General features: G+C 36.1%; 1 protein-coding gene across 1 annotated transcript; it reads right to left on the bottom strand.

The window, feature by feature from the left end:
* Positions 1-19,865: 19,865 nt before the first annotated feature.
* LOC104597487 (myb-related protein 306-like) lies at positions 19,866-21,743 on the bottom strand. Its single transcript, XM_010259066.3, has 3 exons — positions 21,475-21,743; positions 21,133-21,262; positions 19,866-20,948 (listed from the first exon to the last, which is right to left on the bottom strand). The coding sequence occupies exons 1-3, from the start codon at positions 21,605-21,607 to the stop codon at positions 20,216-20,218; spliced, it is 996 nt and encodes a 331-aa protein (XP_010257368.1). The 5' UTR covers positions 21,608-21,743; the 3' UTR covers positions 19,866-20,215.
* Positions 21,744-23,252: the final 1,509 nt, after the last annotated feature.

Genomic DNA, 23,252 nt, shown 5'->3' with positions numbered 1-23,252 from the left:
AAATGAAAATCTATGATGCAGGAAAGAAATGGCATGGGAAGAGTTTTGACCAATCAAAACCCACCCACGAATTTTGGTAAATAACACCTGATTGGATACCTTGTTTACAATACCAGTTTATTGATAAAAATATTTTCAGATATTATATCTTTCCCAACCATAGTCGAACCCGAAAAAAAAAATACATCAAATAAAACACAAAATCTATTAACTAACAGGCAAGACAGGGAATATCTAATAATATTCTCAATCAAATACATGAGACCATGCAGAATACTCTCCAACGAGTTATAAGTGGCAAAACTCGTCTGATCAATTCCTCTGTTAGCCAAAAAGTCTGCACATCGGTTTCCTTCTCCAACATCATGCGAAACCTTTTATTTTTTCTTATTTCACCCAAAACATATGTAACATCTCAATTAAGAAATTATTATCACTCTCCACTAGACCTATTCATGAGCTGTGCTCGAACTTAGCTTTTGTCAAAATTTGAATGGGCCCAACCCGAATCTCTGCCTATGAACAGGTCTACTCTCGACTTTCACATCCTTTATACACAACATACGTAACATATTCTAATATGTAATATACACTAGAGCTTTCTTAAAATTTATTACTGACTAGATAATATAGAAAATTAGTTATAAACCATGGAAAAAAAAACATTTCACTACATTTACATAATATTATTAGCTCAATATAAGACAAGTATATAAGTTATGTGTGTATAAATAAAATGTTTAACAAAATTCATTTTGGTTTTCTATATAGAATGCCAAATTAAATTAGGCTTTATTTTCTCAAAAGTTTACACCATTAAATAACAGAAGATATAGTTGGAGGTTTAACCTGTTTATCTAATACAAGTGTAAGGGGCACTTGCCATACATGTGTACAAGTAAATATAACAAGGTAAAAGTACAAAAAAAAAAAAAAACGATAGAAGACTAGATTTTATTGGTTTCTTATGTATGTTGCTTGTTGGTCTCTCCTGGCTTTCTGGCTTGATAAACATCTTGTATACTTATATTCTTTTCTAATAAAGTTTTTACCTTTTATATATACTCTGATTTAAAATTTATGGTCTACATGGAGACGCCAAGGAAAAGTAGGCACATTAGTTTATATATAATTTGTGAACTCCGTTCAGAAAAATTTAAGAAAAAAAACAAGATTATTAATTTTCTTTTTTTTCAAGACCCATAACTTGAACCACCATCTTTTATTTCCATTCCCAGGCTTTGTTCTTCAATTGAATTTTTTTGTGTCTATTTGTTTATGTTATTATTTGAAAGCAAAAAACCTACGTTAAGAATCTTTTTCCTTTCCCTCCTTAGTATTTTGGCTTTTATTAGACTATACTTTTCGTCTTGAAATTGATTTATGTATTTTGGGAAGCAAAAATGTACTGATTTTCCTTTTTATTTTTTAATTGTATGGAGACGTATCTGGAAAGCACACCTAACTTTTAAAAAGCTACTTTAATGCATGTTACTTACAAATGGAATTTGTAATGGATGACATAATGTTTGCATATAAAAGTTATTACAAAATGGATTTTTCCTATATCATTTGCTTATAACAACTAATATAATTTCTTTTCACCATGGTTATTAGTTATTTGAGGGGCAGCTGTATTTCACATGCAAATGTACGAATAATCTACTAAAAAGTAAAAACATATATACATATTTACAATATTATCATTCTTGTGTTATACATTATATAAATTGAAAACAATGCATTTTCATATTTCTATCACATATTTTTGAAAATTCATATGATTCATATACTATATATTTTTATGAAAATATTCTCGATATCATTGAATATTTTAGCATCTAATGTTGTTTTGATGAAAATATAAAAAAAAAATGAATATAAAACACACATCTTACATATGTCTTCGTAACATATGATGTAATAAATAACTCAAAGGGGGTTTTCTTTTTTCGGATTTTGAGAGAGGGGAAAGTTGGTCAATGGGAATTATCCCATGTTCATTTTTCAGATTTATGTGGGGATCAGGGAAGGGTAAGTGATGCCCATCTCCTAGGTGGGTAAATCACTTCCCACCTAAGGGGAAAGTTGCCAACACTTGAATGGGACAAAAATACCCCTTTTAATAATGAATTTTTATCGCTATAATGGTCGTTGCCTTATTTACATGAGAAATAAAAGAACATGGGTAAATACACTTACCCAGGTAAGTGTTTCCCAAGAAGAAGGTGCTAGCTAGCTAGCTTGTTGGTAAAGTCTCAAGTTGGGTGCCGTTGAGACCTGGGGTCGAGTGCTGCCTGCTCTAGGATTGGATCGTCTAGGGGTTTGGGTCATGGCTTACCCCTACCATGTAGCTCATTGCCTCAAATAAAAAAGAAAAAGATAAAAAAAAAACCTTGAAACCTAGTAGTATTCTCTTGTCGTCATTAATTTCACAACTTCACTTGGTAAGAATCATTAATATTTTACAAGTTAAAAATTATTTGGTCCCATTTGGATATATATAGAACACTTAGTATCAAAAACGAATAAATTAAAAAACAAATCAGTTCTACAAGGGAAATTTAGATATTACAATGTGACAAAGATTTCATCTCCTTTGTTCCCATTATATTTGATTATGTTATATATAGGCTGATGTTTGGTTTGAAGATGTAAAATCTCGTACAGAAGTAATAGCATTTATGAACCACGGACTGTAACGTATTAGCTCCACTTTGAATTTCATCCAAACAATTTATGAGAGCCATTTCATTGGTAACCACAGGTATATTTGTTCATTTATTTCAATTGGAAGTTCGTGCCAAATAGCATGTTAAGGTCCTATATATAATTAATATGATAGAATACTTCTGGCTGGAGCTTTTGAAATAAATAAATATAGAATTTGCTTTTGGTTTCAAAAAAAATGTTTTTACCCCAGATATAGTTTCGAGAATAAAATGCTAAAGAATTTATATGCATGGCTTCAACCTATTCCAATAAGCTAAATTTAACCCTCTTAGGACTTGCTTCTCTCACCGAAAATGAAAAAGTTAATTAATTAGAAAGCTGAGTGGGGTGCTGAATATAACACCCGTTAATTGTATATAAGATTAATTTAAGTGGAGTAAATGATCAGATACCAGATATTAAATTAATTTCACTTAGAGAAGTAATAATAAGGGGCATTTTTTTCGGATTTTGAGAGGGGAAAATTGGTCAATGGGATTTTGGTTTTTATTGACTAAGAATCCCATGTTTTTTTTTTCAGATTTATGTGGGGTTTAAGGAAAGTTTATTTTTCTAGGAATCACTTGAATAGGATAAAAATGTCATTTTTAATAATGGATTTTTATAACTAAAATGGTTATTGCCTTATTTACATGAGAAATAAAAGAACATGGGTAAATGTACTTACCCGAGAAAATATTTCTCAAAAAAAACTTACCCAAATAACTACATTTATCCGGATAAATAACTTACCGAAAAGCAAATATAGCCATTTATCCGGATAAATAACTTACTGAAAAGCGAACTGCCGGGGCCTAAATAAATTAATTATCGAGGGAGAGAGGAGGGGGGAAGATTATAGTAGGTGTTGGGTGAAAGTCTGCCGTAGCCCTGCTAAGGAAAAGGTGAAACAAGCTTCCCAGTTCCAAAGAGTGCAAGTGGCCTGGGCATATTACCGTTAATTTTGTCTTAAAGAATAATGTTGCAAAAGCTGGAGCCAGACAACGGTACGTTTTGCAGGGTGTAATAGGGTAGATGCAGGACCCATTATTGAATAAGTAGGTTTAACCATGGACTGTCAAATTAAAACAGGTTCCCTGAACCTGTCCCTACCTACCTACATAATTCAAAACCAATCTATATATATATATATATATATAGATTGGTTTTAATTTGTTACTTCAACCTCTCATTCTTGTATAACACCATTTTCTTAAATCCACGCTACAGTGAAAACACAGCACAAGAGAAGAGATGATCTTTTGGCACTGAGAGCAGTAGTAGTGTGGCCCAGATCCAGATTCTAGACTGACTGACTGACTAATCACCACTTCAATCGGCCGGCCATGTCCCTGCCCCAGAGGCCCCGAGTCGAACATATTAAGCTCGCGCGGCAGTTGAAACCGTTGAAAGGAGTTGGTTAATTGGTTATCAGTGGTTTCGTTTGTAGTGCATGCGCATGCGCATGCGCATGTGCATGTGCATGTGCATGTCATCAGGGGTGGAATATAATTGCCATGCTGTGCATATCAGAAATTCGAAGCCATATCTTCTGTTCGACCAGACCCCCAAACCTTAGAGTTATCTTTATCACCTCTGACTCAGACAGCATTTCTGTTAACCGTTAATTGCCCCATCGCCAAGGTTTCTTTCTCTTGGGCTTGGTCAGAGCCAGGAGGGCCATGGACGCTTACTACTACAGCATCATCATCATCATTATTGAATTTTGAAGAATTTGAACAGTGATTGTGAGCGATGGAGCTGTTCGATGAGGATCTTCTTTAATTAGTTCCTTGCATAGGAGATAAGAGTCCAAAATAGTGCAGTCCATCAACCCAGGACGGACGTAAAATCTTTCAAATCAAACGACCATTGCAATTTGCAAAGACAAATAGATAACACCCGTGGCTTTGGCTTTAAGTGTCTATATTTTCATTAAATTTGTGCTTAATTACTTTCTTTAATTTTCTGCTCCAACTTTTGTTTTTCTTTTACTGATAATGTCAAATCAGTCTCGATTTATGAACAAATCCTGACTGTATAGAAATTGCGCAGCTATCAAACTTGGAATGTCCTCGGGGGCCGGAGAAAAGAATGAAACGACTACAAAGAAAGCAGCCACTGTCACTGAGAAAAAAAAAACTATACCCCACTTGCAATCGTCCCCAAGTACATGAATCCTAACATAAAATCTGGTACTAAGATCTGCATATTCATTCCATTATTCACAGTTGATAAGTCTTGTGCTAGCATCCCGCCAAACTTGTTGGTTGGCAATCAATTTTAGTTGCTATACCTACATCGCTTACCTAATTTATCCTTCTTTGATAGTATTTACAATAAAACTATAGCAACCAAATAGAAAGGTTTGGTTTTCATTCCCAGAATTTCAATTTCGTATTCTCTGAATCTAGATTCTTCTTCTTCTTCTTCCTCTCATTGGTTTTCTGTTCGAATAAATTACCAAGATCGCATGTACAAACTACAAACCAGAGATGAAGATGCATATATGCATATATGTCTTAACTTTGTCTTGTAATGGAGGTGGAAATAGATTCCCGTCCAGAAATTATTTCTACTGGCAACAACTAACTCATCTCCATGTGTTTCTACACTTGCTCCTTTCCATATAGCAAAAGGAGTCACTGGGGTTTAACCAATTTCATCACCAAGAAATAAAAAAGAAGAAGAGTTTTAACCAAATCAAAAGCCTGCTAGTAAGAAAAATGAAATATTTTATATGGGGTTTATGTTGGCCAACAGCCTACTAGATTGGTTAATTTCCATAAACAAGAACATCTGAATTTGAACTTAATTTCTATTTTTGTTTTTGAAAAAAAAAATGATTTAAGAAGTGTACCACACGTGAGGTGGTGGTGATTGTTGACATGGACCCGAAACTCCTCAAACCCAAAACCCACTTTGTGGTGATAAGTGAGAATCTGAAACCAATTTGATGGTATTACCCATAAAATAAATAAAGCAACATATAGGGAGGAGTTTAGGCCATCGGATCATTTGGGTCTGCAAGTGCAAAATATGAGGCTAAAAAGAAGCCAAATAATTGATGAAATGGAGCCCAGATGAGAGGGAGAAAAGGAGTAAAGAAAGCTAAATAGCAGATGCTAAAAGGATGGGAGTAACGATGATGCGGGAACAAATAGTTGATTGGGGTCTCGCCCAGAAATTCCAAAAGAAAATTCATGTTTAAGTACGTCAACTTTGGAGCCAATTAGCAAAGGAACATGGTAGGGTCTACATTGTTTGGTCAAGCTCTAGCCTGACCGCTCTCCCGCTTGAATATCCATCATGCATCCAAATAGCAGGGTATATTGATCAGAGGCCGCCCGACCGGCGATGCCTTTGGCGTCAATAGAAACACACCCTTTTTGGTGAAGCAGACAAGCAGTGGAGCTAAGAAGCTTTCTGATCTTGATGAGCACATGGGGCATTGCTACATCATGGAAAGACGTACTGGATTTCAAATCTTCTATCATCAATCTTTGGGTCTGAAACCTAGGCCAAGTATGGTATATATCTTGGTTCCTCAAGACAAACCAACGTGGAATGTGTTATCAATGGATGCATTGCATTCAAACAATAATGCTATATATCTTTCCTTATAGTATGTTATGGCTTTACTGAAATATATCCCATCGGAAGCAATATGAGCTTGGTTGTTAATGGGTATTGAGAGAGAGAGAGAGATGATAGTGAAAAGTTGACAGGGACTAAAGACATGAATGATGGTAGTGTGAGGGAAAAAGATAATGAAAGATGAGGCGTTTTGCTTCTCACCAACCGAACCCTGCTCGTGATATATATATATATATATATATATATATATATATATATATATATATATATATATATATATATTATTTTTATGTTTGCATTGTAATTACTTCTTTTTCTTCTCCACCCTTTGTTTTGAATATTATGGAATGTGCATTAAATTTTTTAAGCTTGACAAGGCATTAAAATTAATTAAAAGCATTGAAAGCAGAGATCGATGGCTGTTAATAGTGCATGTGTGTAAGATCAGAGTAGTTACTACAATATTATAAAGCAAGTCATCAGCATTATTGTCTTTCATTAGCTGACGAAACCGACAGGATGATTACAAGTTTTGACAAGTATATATTTATATACTTCATCTTTATTTAGTGGTTAAGGTCTCTATTATTCTTCTCCAAAAGTAAGATTTGGGGGTTGGAAGCGTTTATAACAGCCAGCGCATATTATGTGGAATTTATATATTAGTTGGGACTTAGGACCTGTGCAATGCATGGCATTAATTAATTGTTAAGGGGAGTTGAGTGGAAAGTAGGATATCCTTGTAATAGACTAGAGAAATTGATGATTAACTAAAAAATTAATTTTATATATAATTAACTAAAAGGAACCAGATTAATTAGAGCAATTTCAAATATATTATTTGTATTAAAGCTAGCTAAAAAATATCAAACCGTATACAAGGTAGGAGCATTTACAGTGCAACGGTACTACTGGCTACTGCAACACTAGAAATGATGGATATTGCCCTGTTAATAGCTCAAATTAGTTGGAGTTAGTAATCTAATTCATCTAACCATGGAGAAATTGCTAGACTGACCCCTATACATTAAATCATGTCTGTTGTTCCTTCTTTCTATTTTCGACCTATGGGACAAATTTTCTAGACAATTGTGTTTGTATGTTTTCATTTCAAAGATGTTGAGGGAGAGAGAGAGTGGTGAGACCGTCTCACACCCACAGGATCATAGAGACCACCTGCATAAGCAATGCGCTTTGGAACGTGGTGCTCATTCATTAGAGGCCCATTAATATGAGTCAATCTGTCAATATGAAAAAAAAAATAATTAATGAATGTAAGCACGGAACCATGGAACCGCCGACCTGGAAACTTTCAATGCTTTTGGTAGGCCCATTAACTGTGTATTTGGTGATCTGGACTTCTTCATTGGTAGGGAAGCTTGGGCTTTAGGCTTGGGAAAAAGCATCAGAGAGAGAAAGAGAAGAGAGAGTGAAAGGAGGGGCCAGGGCCTTTGACATATTAACTAATAGATGTAGATGGATCAGAGGAGGAACAAACATGTTTGACATGTTAACCAAAACCAAAATGGACCCCCAGAAGACAGGAATGAAACACGTTAGACATCATATCCAAAAGAAAATGGACAAACATTACTCCATACTCTTGTTCATCTTAAGAATGTGTAAAAGACCCAGAATAAAAAAGGGGTACCCTTTTATTTATTTGTCTGTGCAGTTGTTCTGTTAGCTGCAAAATTCAGGGCAGGTTTAATTAATTTGGTTCATCAACAACAACTCTACCAATCCAAGCCATAGCCCAAAAAGATGCATTAACAGGTATTATTCTTGAGTAATTGTTTGCTTGAATAAATCTTTGTCGAATTAAATTTGTATAATTCTCACATTCTCATCGGTGTAGTACATCTCCACACCATACAGCTGCTAGGGTTTCTTCAGGCTCACCACCTTTTACGGCCTACGGGTCTTGATGATGTCCCACTTAAAAGATTGGACTTGCACTTTCTCAAGACAGGGTTGTGTGGGGGTGCAACTGCAACTGAGCTGAATGCATTTTGCCAATTCTACCATTTTAATAAATTTTAATATTGGATTCAATTCCATCACCATTATTAATTCGGGCATTCAACAGCTCAAGCTCAGTGAATCTCCCTCCGGTCGGAAGCTGCCGCATCAGCAAACCGGGCAAACCCTTTCTAGCTAGGTGGGGATCCGCTCCCTATCCATTCTTTCTGAAATCGTGCCATCTGTTGGGTCCAAAACCGCTTTGCGCACCTAGAAAAGGAAGCTGGGGCAAATAACTTAAAATTTTACTAATAAAACAATCAGGAAAAGGAAAACTGGGGGATGACATAGCCCGCCTTACCGAGAAACAAAAACAAAGCATGAATACAAGAAACAGGTAACCCCATAAAATCCTCTTGAAACAAAATTTTTGTTTGACATAGTAGCGAAGATAAAGAGATGAAAGAAGCATTAATATCAGAGTCTGCAGGTCAATTATCTTCTCTACACACAGAAAGTAAGAGTCACTTCCATCTACGCAATCAAAAGAGTCGCCTCCTGCATTTGTCATATTTTTTTGGTATTAGGCGTTCCCATTATTTGAATAGCTCACCATTACATTATTTTATATTTGCGCATAACTCTCTTCACAATGTCAATAATAACACATCTTCGCTCACCACACAAATACATATTCATATACACACACATACAAACTAACAATCTTGGTCAAGAATGAGGACTGATTGATTGCATTAAGCAACATCTGAGGGGTATTTTTATCATTATAAAGTATAATTAAACATTTTCACGTATAAGGCTCTTTTGCTACACAAGTATCAACAGCATATTCGCACCCACAGAAAAGAGAAATAAAGGAGACGAGAAAAAGGAAGGAGGATTTAAGAGAGAGAGTTCCTAAAACTTGGATTGGGCCTGGGCTTGCCTATTTTTGCTCCAGCCTTGACATACATAAAAAAAAAAGAGGCAGTGGTGCCTGGATCAGTATCGTAATTCTTTTCCCCAATCCAAACAAGACTTTGGGCTGGCAGTCGTTTGCTCAAAAGACCAGCTTGCGTCTGGCATAAAAGTTTGCCACCACAATCTTGAATGTATATATATATCCAGGTCAAACCTTGTACAAAAAGATTTGAACTTAGTGCATACATAAATTCTCCAAGTTAGACAATTTTTCTGAAAAGAGATGGAAGGAAAAAGGAGTAACAATCCGGCCAGGCTGCAGCTAGAGATGTTGATGGGCCGAGTCCAAAGCTTGACCCTGTTTTGTAATGGGTCCTAACTCCTAATTGACCCCACTTGTGAGTGGGCTAGTAATGAAAACGATGGTTATATCTAGCCGCCAATACTGGATGCCTCGTCATCGTCATCAACTACACTTACACAAGTTCATTGAAATAGGAAAGCGCCCTTCCTGCTTCTTGTATGCTGCATCCAATCTTTGAATCTTATGATGTACGAACAGACAAAAATATATATAAAAAAAAAAAAAAAGTTAAATTACACGGACCCCTGAACTATAGGGTCAGTGATAAAGACCCCTGAACTATAGGGCTAGCATTCTATCTGTTGATTTCAAGAAAGATTCTTATTTGACCATTTAAAGTTTTTTAAATACTCAAATTACACTTTTCTAATTTATTTTATCAGCCTTATCCAATCCCCAGATTGCTCTGTAGTCTGAATCATGGCAGCATCTTGAGGTGCTATGGACTTGTCCTCAAGTTCACCGGAGAAAGAAACACATCACCATACTTGATCGGCTCTATCAGCTCCTGCCCCTGTTCTTGAGATTGCAAATCTTGCTCGCCTTGATTCTTTTGTGACTGTGTTTCTTGGTCTCCGTGGGGCCTCTGTTCCTGGCTCATATTTGGTTTGCATCTTGATTTCCTAACTTTCCCCCCACACTCATTGAGCACCAGCTCCGAGCAGTCTAGGTAAGGACAGACAGAGAGACAGTAGACGCGATGGCAGCTACGGATGTAGCCACACTCATTAAATCATTAAACCATCAAACACCATAACAGAAGAACCAACCAAAGTAGAGAAACAGGAAAACCAATGGCTTGTTGGTCTGCTGAAAATGCCACCTAAGCTTACCTCTGAACTGTGAAAATGGTTAGTATATGAGAGATTCAATGAATCCCACTTTCCCATCAGTACTGCTTGCTTTGATTATTAGTTCCACTCCATTCAAACACCAGAAACATAAACTGAATTAACTTTACACAGTTCCCCGAATAACCCCCTCATCTGATTGATGGATCACTTCTGTTTGCATAATTAAATTCTTTATGAATCCAATCTGCTAACATTTAACATATATCTGCCACTGCGTTCTGTCTCTGCCTATTTTTATCTTCAAAGGTTTGCCTATTTCTTCCTTTGCAAATTCTCCAGCATAACACAAAAAGAACTGCACTCCATTAAATCTTCAACTTCTTATAGCCCTTCGGTACGCAATAGAGATTTACTTATCTTTGGCCATGGAACAGGAAAATTACTACTATCTCAGCTCCTATGAAATCACACATGGACACTTTAAAAGTGAATTCTATATCTACGTTGGCTGCTTCAATTTCTAATGTAAATTCAGCCTCCAACACCTTCTCCGGACATAAATCGAGGTCACTAAAATTTGGAGGAGAAGCTCTAAGTAGGGGTGGAGCTAGGGGGACCCAAGGGAGCCATGGCCCACCCTATGGTCCAGAAGTTTGCACACTCAATACAATTTTTATAGGTATGTTTGTTCCCTTCCCTCACTTTTGACCCAATGGTTGGCTCCCTTATGGTCCATCCATAAGTGTTGGCCCCCCTCGTAAAAAATTCATAGCTCCACCCCTGGCTCTAAGGCATGTTTGAAGATACTGTCTTTAAAACGTTATTTGCCCCTGTTTAATTTCACTGAGTTTTCTGTTGAGTTACAAGCAAATCCGTTCTCATGATACAATAGAGACTTGAGCGATAATCTACAAACAACAAAGTTGAAGATTCTCCGAATAAACCTTGTGTGAAACAGTAGCATATAAAACAGAGGAAGACAAGAATGATTTTTGAAAAGATTTTGTATGCATTTACTTGATTCATGTTCCTTGAATAATTTTTGAAGAATCATAAAGCAGAGGAAGGTGTTAATTTAGAAAATGCTTATTGAACGGTCACAATTTCAAACATTGTGAGTATTAAAAAGGAAGTTAAAGGTCAATGTTAACTTTGAATAGTACTTCTTGATCACACCTGATCGAATCATAACCGTTGATATTTCAACAATCAGCCTCACACCAAAAGTCAAAGCTGCCATTTGCAAACCATGTGGGTGTGTACAAATTACGAGCAAAGTACATCTCTAAAGCTCCTCATTGCACCGCACAATGAGATGCATTTTTCATTATAATTGATCAATCAAACCCCATTCGATTTAATCTCTAATGAGATTAAAATCCAACATGTCCTTGTTGTATCTTCTTAATCTATCTCATGTATTTGTTATAATTCTGAAACGCCCGGCATTCAGCACCGATGAAAATGGGTTAAACAATTAAACCCCATACATTTCTGAATCTCTAGTCGTAATAATTAGGTGTAGGTTTACTTCCATTTTGAATACCAAAGCAGCTTACAAGTTACATCTCACGGTAGAGGTAAGCGCAGGAGTTGCAGGCGCAACAACCAAAGCACTGGTCGCCGCGATTCATTAGGCGGGCGGCTCGGTGGTGTGCATCCTTCCTGGGCTGGAGGAGCTCCACTTTGTCAACCCAATGCTGACTGCGTTGAGTTCCTTGCTGGGGACGCCAAATCCATCTTGGTGTACAATTACCGAGGAGCGGATTTTGTACTTATATAGATTGTACTCTTGAGGGCCATGAAGGTGTTTTTGGAGTGGTGCAGGTGGTGGTCGTGGGCTATAATGCGTGCAAGGAGTCTGGGTGGAGTGATGAGTCGAAGACGCAGCTGCTGCCCATTGGGGAGGGCTTGCTGGTGACCCGTATTCCGGCGACTGCCAAAGTTCGGGATGGCGACAGTGGCAACGCCGGCAGAATGAGTCGATGGGTTGTCACAATAGACAAGTTGGGAAAACAAACTGCCGAAGAAGTTATTTTTCAGTCAGTCAGGTTTTAAGGGAGAATGACAAGAAAAAGAAAATAAAGAAATGTTAATGGGGTGTTTTGGTAATTTAATGTTTTTTATCGTCTGCTTAATGGCCATAGGGGTCTTTCTTGCAATGTAAAAGTTCAAGAGTGTTTGTGGCCAAAAGAAGAAAGTGTAGGGGGTCTTTGTCACAGACCCCATAATACGGGAGGGTCCATGTAATTTACCCAAAAAATGCATCGCCCATCTGATTTCATCGGCCCAACCCCACCCATAAATAACAAGCAATAAAATTGGCCAATTATTTTTTTTGACACATGAGGGTAATACTTCCCCTGAAATTAGACCTGGCAAAAATTTGACCCAACTCGTAAATTCGATCCAATCTAGGGTCTCATATTTAACAACCTGAATGTGAAAATGACCCGACCCGACCTGACCCAAAAAAAATTGGGTTGGGTTGAGTTGGGTTGAATCATGGGTCAATCCGCTGACCTCGATTGTCAAGTCTAATTATGCATTGTTAGAAGTTTCCACTCTTTAATTTTTATTACTTAGTCTTTACTTTTTATTATTTACTCTTTAAATTGTTAAATGTTCAAGTTTTTATTTTATATTTGGAATTTTAAGGTTAATTCTTTTAATTTTGACATTTTTCATATAATTTTTCTTTACTTTTTTAAATTTCAATTATTTTTTGGGATGATCCGAATTGACCCATGGGTTAACCCTAATCCAAACATTTAGAGTTAGGGTCTAGCATTTGACAACCCAACCAGAAATTCAACCAACCCAAAATACCTTGACCCAACTCGAACCCGCCCCACCCAACCCGATTGCCAGGTTACCTGAAATCAAAATCATAAAAACAAATATTCAATAAGAAGAATAAGAAGTTAAGAACCAAAGAATAGATTAGACTCAAGAGTCAAATACGCTAATAGAAAGAACATAACATTATTGACTTAGTGCTCATGGTTCTCTGCTGGCGGATAAAAATGTTCCCAACCCATGGTCTAGATGGGCTTTTCATTTACATTACGGTATTTGTATGATTATAAGAGCGACAAACTTACTAGATGTATTATTGTAATAAACATGGACATGATAAATTGTTGATGGGGTATTGTTATTTCATATATTCATATGCGCATATGCGCGTGAATTTTTAGATTGGGCCCAGATCTGCTCATCACTCGGTATCCCTCAAACGAGGCACGGGATCAAACCCATGTATCTGCATGCTCTCCGTGACATCCAACTCGTTCTGTTACCGTCTGTAATACCAAAGAAAGTTAACAGGTGTAGTGTTCTGTGGGTACTGCATATGAGCTCATGGGCTGGTGTAATTTTTTTATTGAGTAGTTTTAGTTTCTTTTTTCTGGCCCAACCCAGCTTGTGCTTGAATGCTTGAACTAGATATCAGTAAATTACTATTCTATAAATTAATGGGAAATTTCAATTATAGAAATGTCAGCGTCCTGACGTTGCAACTTAGACACTAAAACAATAAAATGATAATTAGGGTTTTCATTAATTGATAATTTATTATACAAAGTAGTTTGATATTTAAAACTACCAAAATAGTACTTCGCTTCTGTAAAATACTTGCAAAATCCTTTCCTCTATCAAAAAATCTTTGAAAATTTTGAACTGCAAAATTCTTGAAGTTGTAAAATGCAAAACTTTATAACATTGTATTGCCCTACAAGTATCATGCCTTTCCTACCTCATAAATATTGCCCTTGTATTTGGGTAATCTTGTAAAGATGCAAAAATAAATAAAAAAAGAAAGAGGGAAATTCAGTATCTCAACTTTCAAAATGTGACAATTCAGTACCTGTCGTTAATCAACCATTTAAGTGACATTTGAAAAGTCAAAAAAGCCTTTCGAATGCCATCTAATTCTCTTTATCAACCATCCAAACATTGACAAAAAATTGAAGAATCCCAAATCCTAACCTTTTTTTATTCAAAAAAGTTGGTGACTGTTTAAAAGAATCTAGAATTTGGGACTGTTCATTTTATTGTTAATGTTTGGATGATTGATAAAGAGAATCAGATGACATTCGAAGGGCATTTTTGACTTTTCAAATGTCACTTAACGGTTGATTAATGATAGATACTGGATTGTCACATTTTAAAGTTCGGGGACCAAGTTGTCACTCAAGCCAAAGTACAGGGTACTGATGAGAATTTTCCCTAAAAAATCTCTGAAGTAATACATTAGTACAAGTTTTCTAAAGGAACAACAATTTAAAAAGTAAAAACTCTTTACCTATTTCTAATTTGAAACTCTGGTAATTTGGAAAAAAAAAAAGCTACTTTCCCTTGAAATCAGCCTTGTATTATTTATAGGAAGAATCTATAATATATTCTGAGATGCAGTTGCCCACATCAATTTATTCTCTTTGTATTTTCCAACCCCTTTAAAATTTTGTAGCTTTCTTAATTTAAAAAAATGAAAAATCAAAGAAGGGCTAGTTACAAGTTACAACCGATCCAGTTTGCATTTTATTAGGAAACTGGATGTAATCACTTCCCTTATGAGCACCTTTCAACATTAGCCTATGCATCACATGGGTCTCTTGTGATGAGACTTTATAAACATGCATTGGGAAATAGGGGAGGAGAGATGTTCTCAGTATAAAGTGGTAGTTTCTTGTGAATTAGGACGTGAGAAGATCGAGTTTGTGGGTAGAAGAGGCAGAGTGCTCTCTAGTGCTTATCTAGTTCGAAACGTTGAGTAAGTAGTCTTGGCTGTATTGAAATTTGAAATAATGTGGTCAGGCAGAAGTTAAAGTGATTAATCGCAACCAAGCTGATGATAGATTCTCAGGGTTGTATAACATTCATTTAGAAGGGTTTCGGCTTTGATTGACTGAACTACTGTTTTGAAGAAAGATGTTACAACTATTTCACCAAAAAAGTCAATATCTTTAGTTAAATTAGAACATAATTGGAATTTTTAGATTTTTCACCAAACACAATTTCTAAACTTTTCATGGTTTTTAAAACCGAATCGGTGATTGAACCGGTCAGGGGTCTGATTATTGGTTTGAACTGTCAGTCCATTTTAATAAAAAAATTAAAAAATAGTCAAAACCGTTCAAACAGTTAACTGGCTAGTTCAGTGGTTTACTAACCAAAATCAATGATTTTAGGAAAAAAAATGGTTTTGGGGGAAGACAGAACCAGTCAGGTGACTGGTTCCCGGTTTTTCCTGTCTGGTCCGATTTTGAAAACCATAAAACTTTCAATAAGCCAGAAGTTACTACATGAAATCCCTCCCAAAAAATGGTTCATCGTCCAGCAAACTCCCTGACTCCAACCCGGCCCATTTTTCTCTATGGATTAGCATCCTCTAATGTGATCATGTATCCAGCTTTTTCAGCTTTGATAAGGTTTTTTTAATGTCATTTTATCAAAAAAAAAGAGTTTAAATTAAATTGGCAGCCGATAGAATACTCTCCACAACGTGCATTGCGAATTATCTCCCGATGATAGGAGACGTTTTCAATACACAGTTAGATTGTGATGTGGGGCGTGTGTGAGGTATTCATGCAAATTCAAAAAGGAAAAATCCCTATATAACTAAAATTAATAGGAAAAATGTGAGATCACATCTGTGCCCCACATCTACATCTCAGCATGCATTGGAAACATCTCCCCAAGTTTTCAGTGGGGAGATGTTTCCAATACACCATTGGAATATGCTGTGGGGCACCCTATTATGTAGAGGGTAGATGTGAATTCTAAAAAATGTCAAATACAAGTTACAAAGGTGGGGTATAAATTTAAAGAAAAATTTCTAATTAGTATCTTTTACTTTGGTTCTCGAATTTTAAAATGCAATAAATAAAATATTTAGTACCTGTAGTTAAAACGTGACAATCTAGTACCTGTAGTTATTGAAAAATGTCAGGGTCACCAGAATACCCACTCAAAAGCAACCCAAACTTTCTTGAACTGAAAGAGTAAAGATTTGAAACTGTTAATTTTTGTCAACGTTTAGATGATTGATAAAGAAAATTAAATGACATTCAAAATACATTTGTTTCCTTTTCAAACTGTCACTTAACGGCAGGTTAACTGCTGATTAATAGTAAATGCTAAATTACCACGCTTTAAAAGTTCAGATAGTGAATTGTCATATTTTAAATTTCAAAGACCAAAATGCACTGGCACAAATTGCAGTTACTAATTAATCTGGAATTTTCACGGGTAGTGCTGATGAGAATAAAAGCAGTAATTTGGGCAGTTTGAAATCAAGATTAAATGAATAATTGATCTTAGGAGGGGTGGAGCTTTGATTGAGGTGGTTTGGAAAGCCACTGAAGTGCCACAGCTCAAGTATGACTTCCCCGGCTCCGGCCAGGCGGTACCGATCGAGCAACTAATTACCCACCATTCATTTACATTCTGTATGTTTAACGTGTCAAATAAAAAATTTGTCGGTGAGAGGTACTAATTAAAAGCATATTGAAGTCTATTCAATTTTGGTAAAGCATGTTAAAGTCTGGTATGCAGGTACATTAAGAAATTAAGAACTGATTGAGTATTCTCATATTCTCATGGACGAGGATGTCGACTCTTTTTATCTTTTTTATCTCATCTGATCCGTGTGCCTAGAAACACGCTATCCCGTGATGAGAGGGCAACCATTTTAGGCAAATAAACCCTACCATCTTTAATACCAGCCAACAGGAGTATATTAATCATGGGGCCCTGACCAACGAGCCTGTTCGGTCTTGTGTAGAATAGAAGAAGAATAGACGTAACTACTTCCTCTCTGTTCATGTCTTTCTACAGTATCTGCTAACCCAATCTGTCCCCATGTTTCTCTTTCTCACTCTAGATCTCTACTGTTTCACTCACATGCTTCACTTAAATAATACAGCACAATTAAGGTTGGCTTGTAAGGCCCTCCATCAAAGGGATTTCTCTCTCAAAACTGAGATGAACAGAAGCTACCTGGTTAATTTCTCCATTTTCATATTAGGAATGAACATAATATGGGTTCTCCTCTCATGCATGCATCTCTGCAATCTCCAGTAGCCACTAGGCCAGCTTCACAGCCTATCACTTCACCATACAATAAGAGAAGAATTCCTTTTGAGAAGCAGAGAAGGTGAGAATTGGCCATTTCCTTACCTGCTGTGGGCCTTGTATATATAATATATGCTCTCTCTCTCTCTCCTTCTGTAGTTCTATTCTCGGCCAGCTGCAAGCAACAGTGATGTGGAAGAGAGCGCTGGAACATCCATTTAATACACCCACCCTTTTTTTTCTGGGTTTGCTGTGGTATTCCAATTCAAAAGGTCGTCATCATAAAGAAGTTTGATTTCTTTTCCTTCGCATTTGGTAATGGTATTCATGAGGGACTTCTGGGTCTTATCATCCCTTTACAGTTCGGATTACTCAGGACTCTCAGGAATCAGCAGCATCGATCAGGCAATTTCGATTTTGAGAAAAATAAATAATAATTAAGAAGAAGTCAAAACACTTCACATGTCCTGCATTTAAGACCATATGCGTATTTCCAATGCATGTCCTGCCCCGAGGTTCATTTCCAGTTCATGAGAGAGATATCCTGTGATCTTACTTATTACAAGTATCTCTTTGTTAAAGAGCAACCTAGACCGACACTCTGACCGCGGTTTGACCATAGTTTCAGTTTCAGATAGTTTGGTCCAAATTTAACCATCATCTAATTTTTAACTTATACATCTATGTTTGTCCTAAATGTAACATGGATAAATCAAACGGGTCAGTTCCGGCCAATCTCCAATTAAAAAAAAAAAAAATTTAGGGTATACAACGGGGGCCCCAAACTCTGACGCAATTCAGATGTAATGGCCCAAAAAAATGAAGTGTAAGTCTTGCCTTAAAATTAATATATATATATATATATTACAGTTTATAAATGATAAAAATAACATATAATATATTAAATTAAAACAATAGAAGGTACAAATTTCATAAAATAGAAATTTATCAACAACACGTTCTAGCTTTTATGTATTAAATAAAATAATAAATTATCAATTAGCAATTATAAATATTTTATATTTCATGTTTCAAAATGCAAAGTTTTCAAATTATTTAGATGACCAGTTTAGAATAAAGGAAACATATGAAGTATCATTCATGTAATTGATATTAGCTAGATCTATAGTCATTTAACAGTTTTAAATAAAAAATAATAATTTAGTGGAATTGATTTAAAAAAAGAATCAATAAAAATAAAATAATCTATTAGGAAAGAAAATGAAAAAATAACGAATTTGAGATGTTAGATTTAGAATAATAAGAAAAAAAAATCCTACTTGATTTATCAAAGAAAAACTAAAAATTTGTTTACCCTATTTTGCATTGCACTCTCTTAAAAAACTAAGGCGGCTTTTGGTTTGAAAGAAAAGTTGTTATTGGCCCTTTTTTGCATTGAACTTCCTTTCCCTACCTTTCCTTTCGAACCAAACATAGCATAAGAGAAACCAATATGATATTTATCCTCTTAGTTTTTCATTCTAATTTACTCTTCTTAATTTTTGGCTCATAATTACTAAAGCGCTTATTACAAATGTTCTGAGCTATAAAAAATACATAAAATATGTAATTTTTTTTTTTTTTTGCATTTAACCACTAAATAATCAGTAGTACTTGAGGCTTGAGGTTTAAGTCTCACATCCCTCAAGGCTTAAGTCTTCTTTCAAAACAATGTTTTTTACACAAAATACAATGTTGAGGCACAGCAGTCTTTTTTTTTTTCGTAAAGACTGAGGAGATTTTATAAATTAAAGAAAAATCAAAAGAAGCAAGATAGAGTAGATGTTAGAATATTAATAGAAAATTAAAATATGCTTGTGTATTTTTCCCCTATTAAACCAAGTCGTGGAGGAGAAAAAAAAAACATTTTGTTTTTGTCTCCAATAAATCGGAAAATCAATTGAATTTAGCTTCATTTGTTTTGAAAAATTTGTTTTACTTTTTCTCTTCTCCCCCTAAACCTTTGACCGATGAAGAAAAAAGACCGATGGAATCATGGTTCAATCATAATCGGCCCAATTTTTAACTAAAATGGCTTGATCATTTGATCATTTTCTAGAATATTGTTGCACTAGCAGCTTTTGCTTTTGCTTACATCGTTACAGAGAGAGAGAGGATTTGACTTTCCATTATCCTTGTCATGCACAAATATATTGGATAGAAAAGTCAAACCCTAATTCTCCAACGTCTCCACTGCACATTAGCTACGTGTCAATGGTTATTTACTGAAGTTACGATCATCTTTCAGTTTTGAAAACAGAAAAAAAAAAAGTAAAGGTAATCAATTATCAATATTCAATAGAGGATAGTAAATTGCTTCATGCAATGCACAGAGATACAAAGTAATTATGATATAAATGAATGAAGTTTTTTTTTTGAGAAATTAATAAATTAATAAATAAATAAACATCATCATAAATTCCGAATAGGGATTTATATAAGCTTCAGAAACAAAATCTCATTTTCAATTCTAGATATGCACAGAACAAGGTGCAAAAATTACACTTTAAAGCCTACTTACAAAGAAGTACGATTACACATATATAAAGCCTTCTTAGCGGACTAGTTAGAAACTTATTCAATTAATTCATACATTAAAATATTTAATTTATATAGTCGTTTGTAATTTACACTTCTCTAGCATTGGGTGGGTGGCTGATTTCTTTCAGATCGGGCAACAGGGGAATTCAATGTTTAATGTTCAAGACCCAGACAAAAAAAAAAAAAGAAGAAAGAAAGAAAATAACAGAAAGATCCCCAGCAGCCCCCAAAAAGGGAGTAGAGTTCCTTAGAACAGCTCAGAAGTTTCATCTAGTGAAATCCCAATCAGGTCTTCTTGGCCTTGAGTCATACCTTCATCAAACAACCATTTCTCAAGCATTGAAAGAGGGGCTTGGGCTTCCAACTTGGGCTTGCTTTCATCTTGGAGTAGGCTGGTCTCTTGTGCAAAATTCGCTGTCTCATCTAGCGATGTTGATTGAGAGACATCAGGCGTAGAAGAGTCGAAATCTAACAGCGATTCAAAGGCATCAGGTGATAAATCGTCAGTATGGTTGGCTGCACATGCACTTGTTGTGCCCTGGCTAGAAGTAGAATCAGTTCCAACCGTCATATTGATAGAATTCTGAGTGGTCTCAGGGGTTGATCCACCAGATTTCGATGAATTTCTCATCCAACCTTCAAGTAACCTTGAGATATTCTCCGTGCTTGATGCATAAGTAGATGCTTGGTTTGGCCTCATCCAGGAGAAGTAGCTATCGTAGGGCTTCAAGTCGCACAGACTGTTTGGTTTCTCCAAGGACAAGGCCTCGCATAGAGCACGCTTGGCCATGTGGATATCAGTTTGAAGCCTCCTCTCCCACTGACCTTTTAACATGGTCTGGGAACCTGAGAACCCATCTTTGGTATGCCCATCAAAGCCCGTTTGAAGCTTCTTGAGCTTCTTCTTCAAATGGGTATTCCAGTAATTCTTGATATCGTTATCTGTTCTTTGAGGGAGATAGGAAGCTATGGCAGCCCATCTGCACCAAAATCACAGGCTCATTAATATACTAAGCCAAAGCCTCTCCAAATACAGACACATCACTGCATCAAGATAAACAAAATAGAAAAAACTCTGATATTATAGATGCCCATGTCCATATTGAATCTGGAATATGGGCAAGAGAGAGAGAGAGAGAGAGAGAGAGGGGGGGGGGGGTTTACCTATTTCCCAAAAGAGCTTGAAGGTGGATTATCATCTTCTCTTCTTGTTCAGTAAAGTTACCACGTTTGATCCCCGGCCTAAGGTAATTAGTCCATCTAAGCCTGCAACTCTTGCTGCATCTAAGCAAACCTGTCCAAACCCACAAGGAAAATAGTGTTAAAAAAAAACAGGTCGTATAAATATTCATCAAAGCAACCTGTACTTTCAATTTTTCACACAACCAAGAAGCCATTATGGACCTGTACTGTCTTAAATACAGTATACTTCATCGATAAGAGCAACCTAATTTAAGTAAAGAGATGAACTAAGATCTGAAAACAGAAACAAAAGAGAAAATTTACCAGTATTGGTAGGAACAGCCCTCCAATTTCCAGGACCATGTTCTTGAATGTAAGAGACAAGGATGATATCTTCTTCTGGAGTCCAAGGTCCTTTCTTAACACCGATTTTATCACAGCAAGGTGGTCTACCCATACCGCCGCGTTGGTGTGTTTGTCTCCAACTTTCTTTGGTGATGCCAACAAGAGAGTCTATTCTACTCTCCTCTATCTTCTTCTCCTGCGTTGTGTTTATCTTAGCTTGTTTGTTGTTGGATTGCTGAGACAAGCGTCCAAGGCAATGGTTTCTGGGTCCATATTTATAGAAGAGACTAAAGGGTCGCGTACGCTGACCCTAAAGCGGCAAAAGGTTTCCCTTAAGAGTCAAAAGATGCCAGCCAGAGCATTTACTCATGCCCTTGCAAAAGTCAGCTGTGCCAAGCCTTCTCTGCCTTACAAAACCGCGTGGCATTCAATGTGGTTGCACCGGGAAACCCTAATAGCGTTTACTTGTTGTTTCAAACCTCAATCCCATAATTTTTACCTTAATTTCAAAAAATAAAAAATAAAAACGTAAGTTAGTAACATCCATCACGATCTATTAATAACTTCTTCTGGTAATGGAGTTAAGTTAGCTCGGCATCTCTTACATACTCCCAGGGTCTCAGTGAAAGTACTCCCAAGGTATTCAACCTCCAAACCTCGTGATGCGTGTATGAAGTATGATGATGAGGGTTTCCAATTTGACTAGGTTTTTCTGTGTCCTTTTTTTTTTCTTCTTTATAAACATAAAATATATATAGTCTGTCCTCCATTAATAATTAGAAGCAAGAAAACAGGACTGATAAACCCTAATAAATCGAGATACGGTGATGTAAAGAAAGGGAGATAACAACTGACTTTGGCACGATGACCCAACAGATTTCAAGTTCTAAAAGCTTAGTCTATAGCTTAGAAAACTAATTGGTTTTTGTTTTTTGGGGGTTAAGACAACAAAGATCCATCTACGAGCTGAGTTTTGCTTTTGCATCAGCGGCCGGTTCTTATTTCTCAAAATTATTATCTACAAGAGAAGAGTTAGAAAATCTATCAAAGATCCATCATCTATAAAGATTATACAATTAACTTGCAATCCCTTTCCATGCATTTAAAGTCTGCTCCGGCCATGTGATCACGATTAGGTTCACGTTATATTCGACGTGGCATAAATCATAAAGCCATTCTCCCAAGCTATCCACAACTAGTCATCCCATGCAACCAGTGCCATGGAAAGAGATTGCCCTTCTCTAATTACCGGGGCGGCCGGAGACCGACCGGCCTCCCTTCACTTGGGAAACGACGCTTTGTAGTCATGAGCAGTCACCAGTGCTTTGCTATTTGCTCACTATTACAAGCGTGGAGACAAGAACAAATATTAATTTGAACAGTGTTACGACTTTTGGAAATGTTAACATCATGTTTAACTTTTGTCATTTTGTGCTTAATTTCTATTGTGGTTTGGACCAGCTTTTTTAATAGGGTGGTCAAAGAATGTTATCAAAGGAAAAATGGGTATGTGAAGATATCTAATTTAATGGTTAATTAAAAACAAGTACATCGCTTTGTTTTGTTTTCTGAAAAAAAAAATTGGTTTAAATATGGAAATGGGCATGATAAGATTTCATTAAACTAAACCTTGATTTCTCTGGTAAGATGTTATTGTTCAGCAACCAAGGCTTTAATTATAAGCTTGCTGATGATGTAATTTGTGCAAGCAAGCTTATTGAAAGAGTAGAAACCTTTTAGTGGTTATCAAGTGACAG

The sequence above is a fragment of the Nelumbo nucifera genome, chromosome 3 (assembly GCF_055504915.1).
Source record: "Nelumbo nucifera cultivar China Antique chromosome 3, China Antique-T2T, whole genome shotgun sequence".
Lineage (NCBI taxonomy): Eukaryota > Viridiplantae > Streptophyta > Magnoliopsida > Proteales > Nelumbonaceae > Nelumbo > Nelumbo nucifera.
This window is presented reverse-complemented; position numbering and strand designations above follow the sequence as displayed.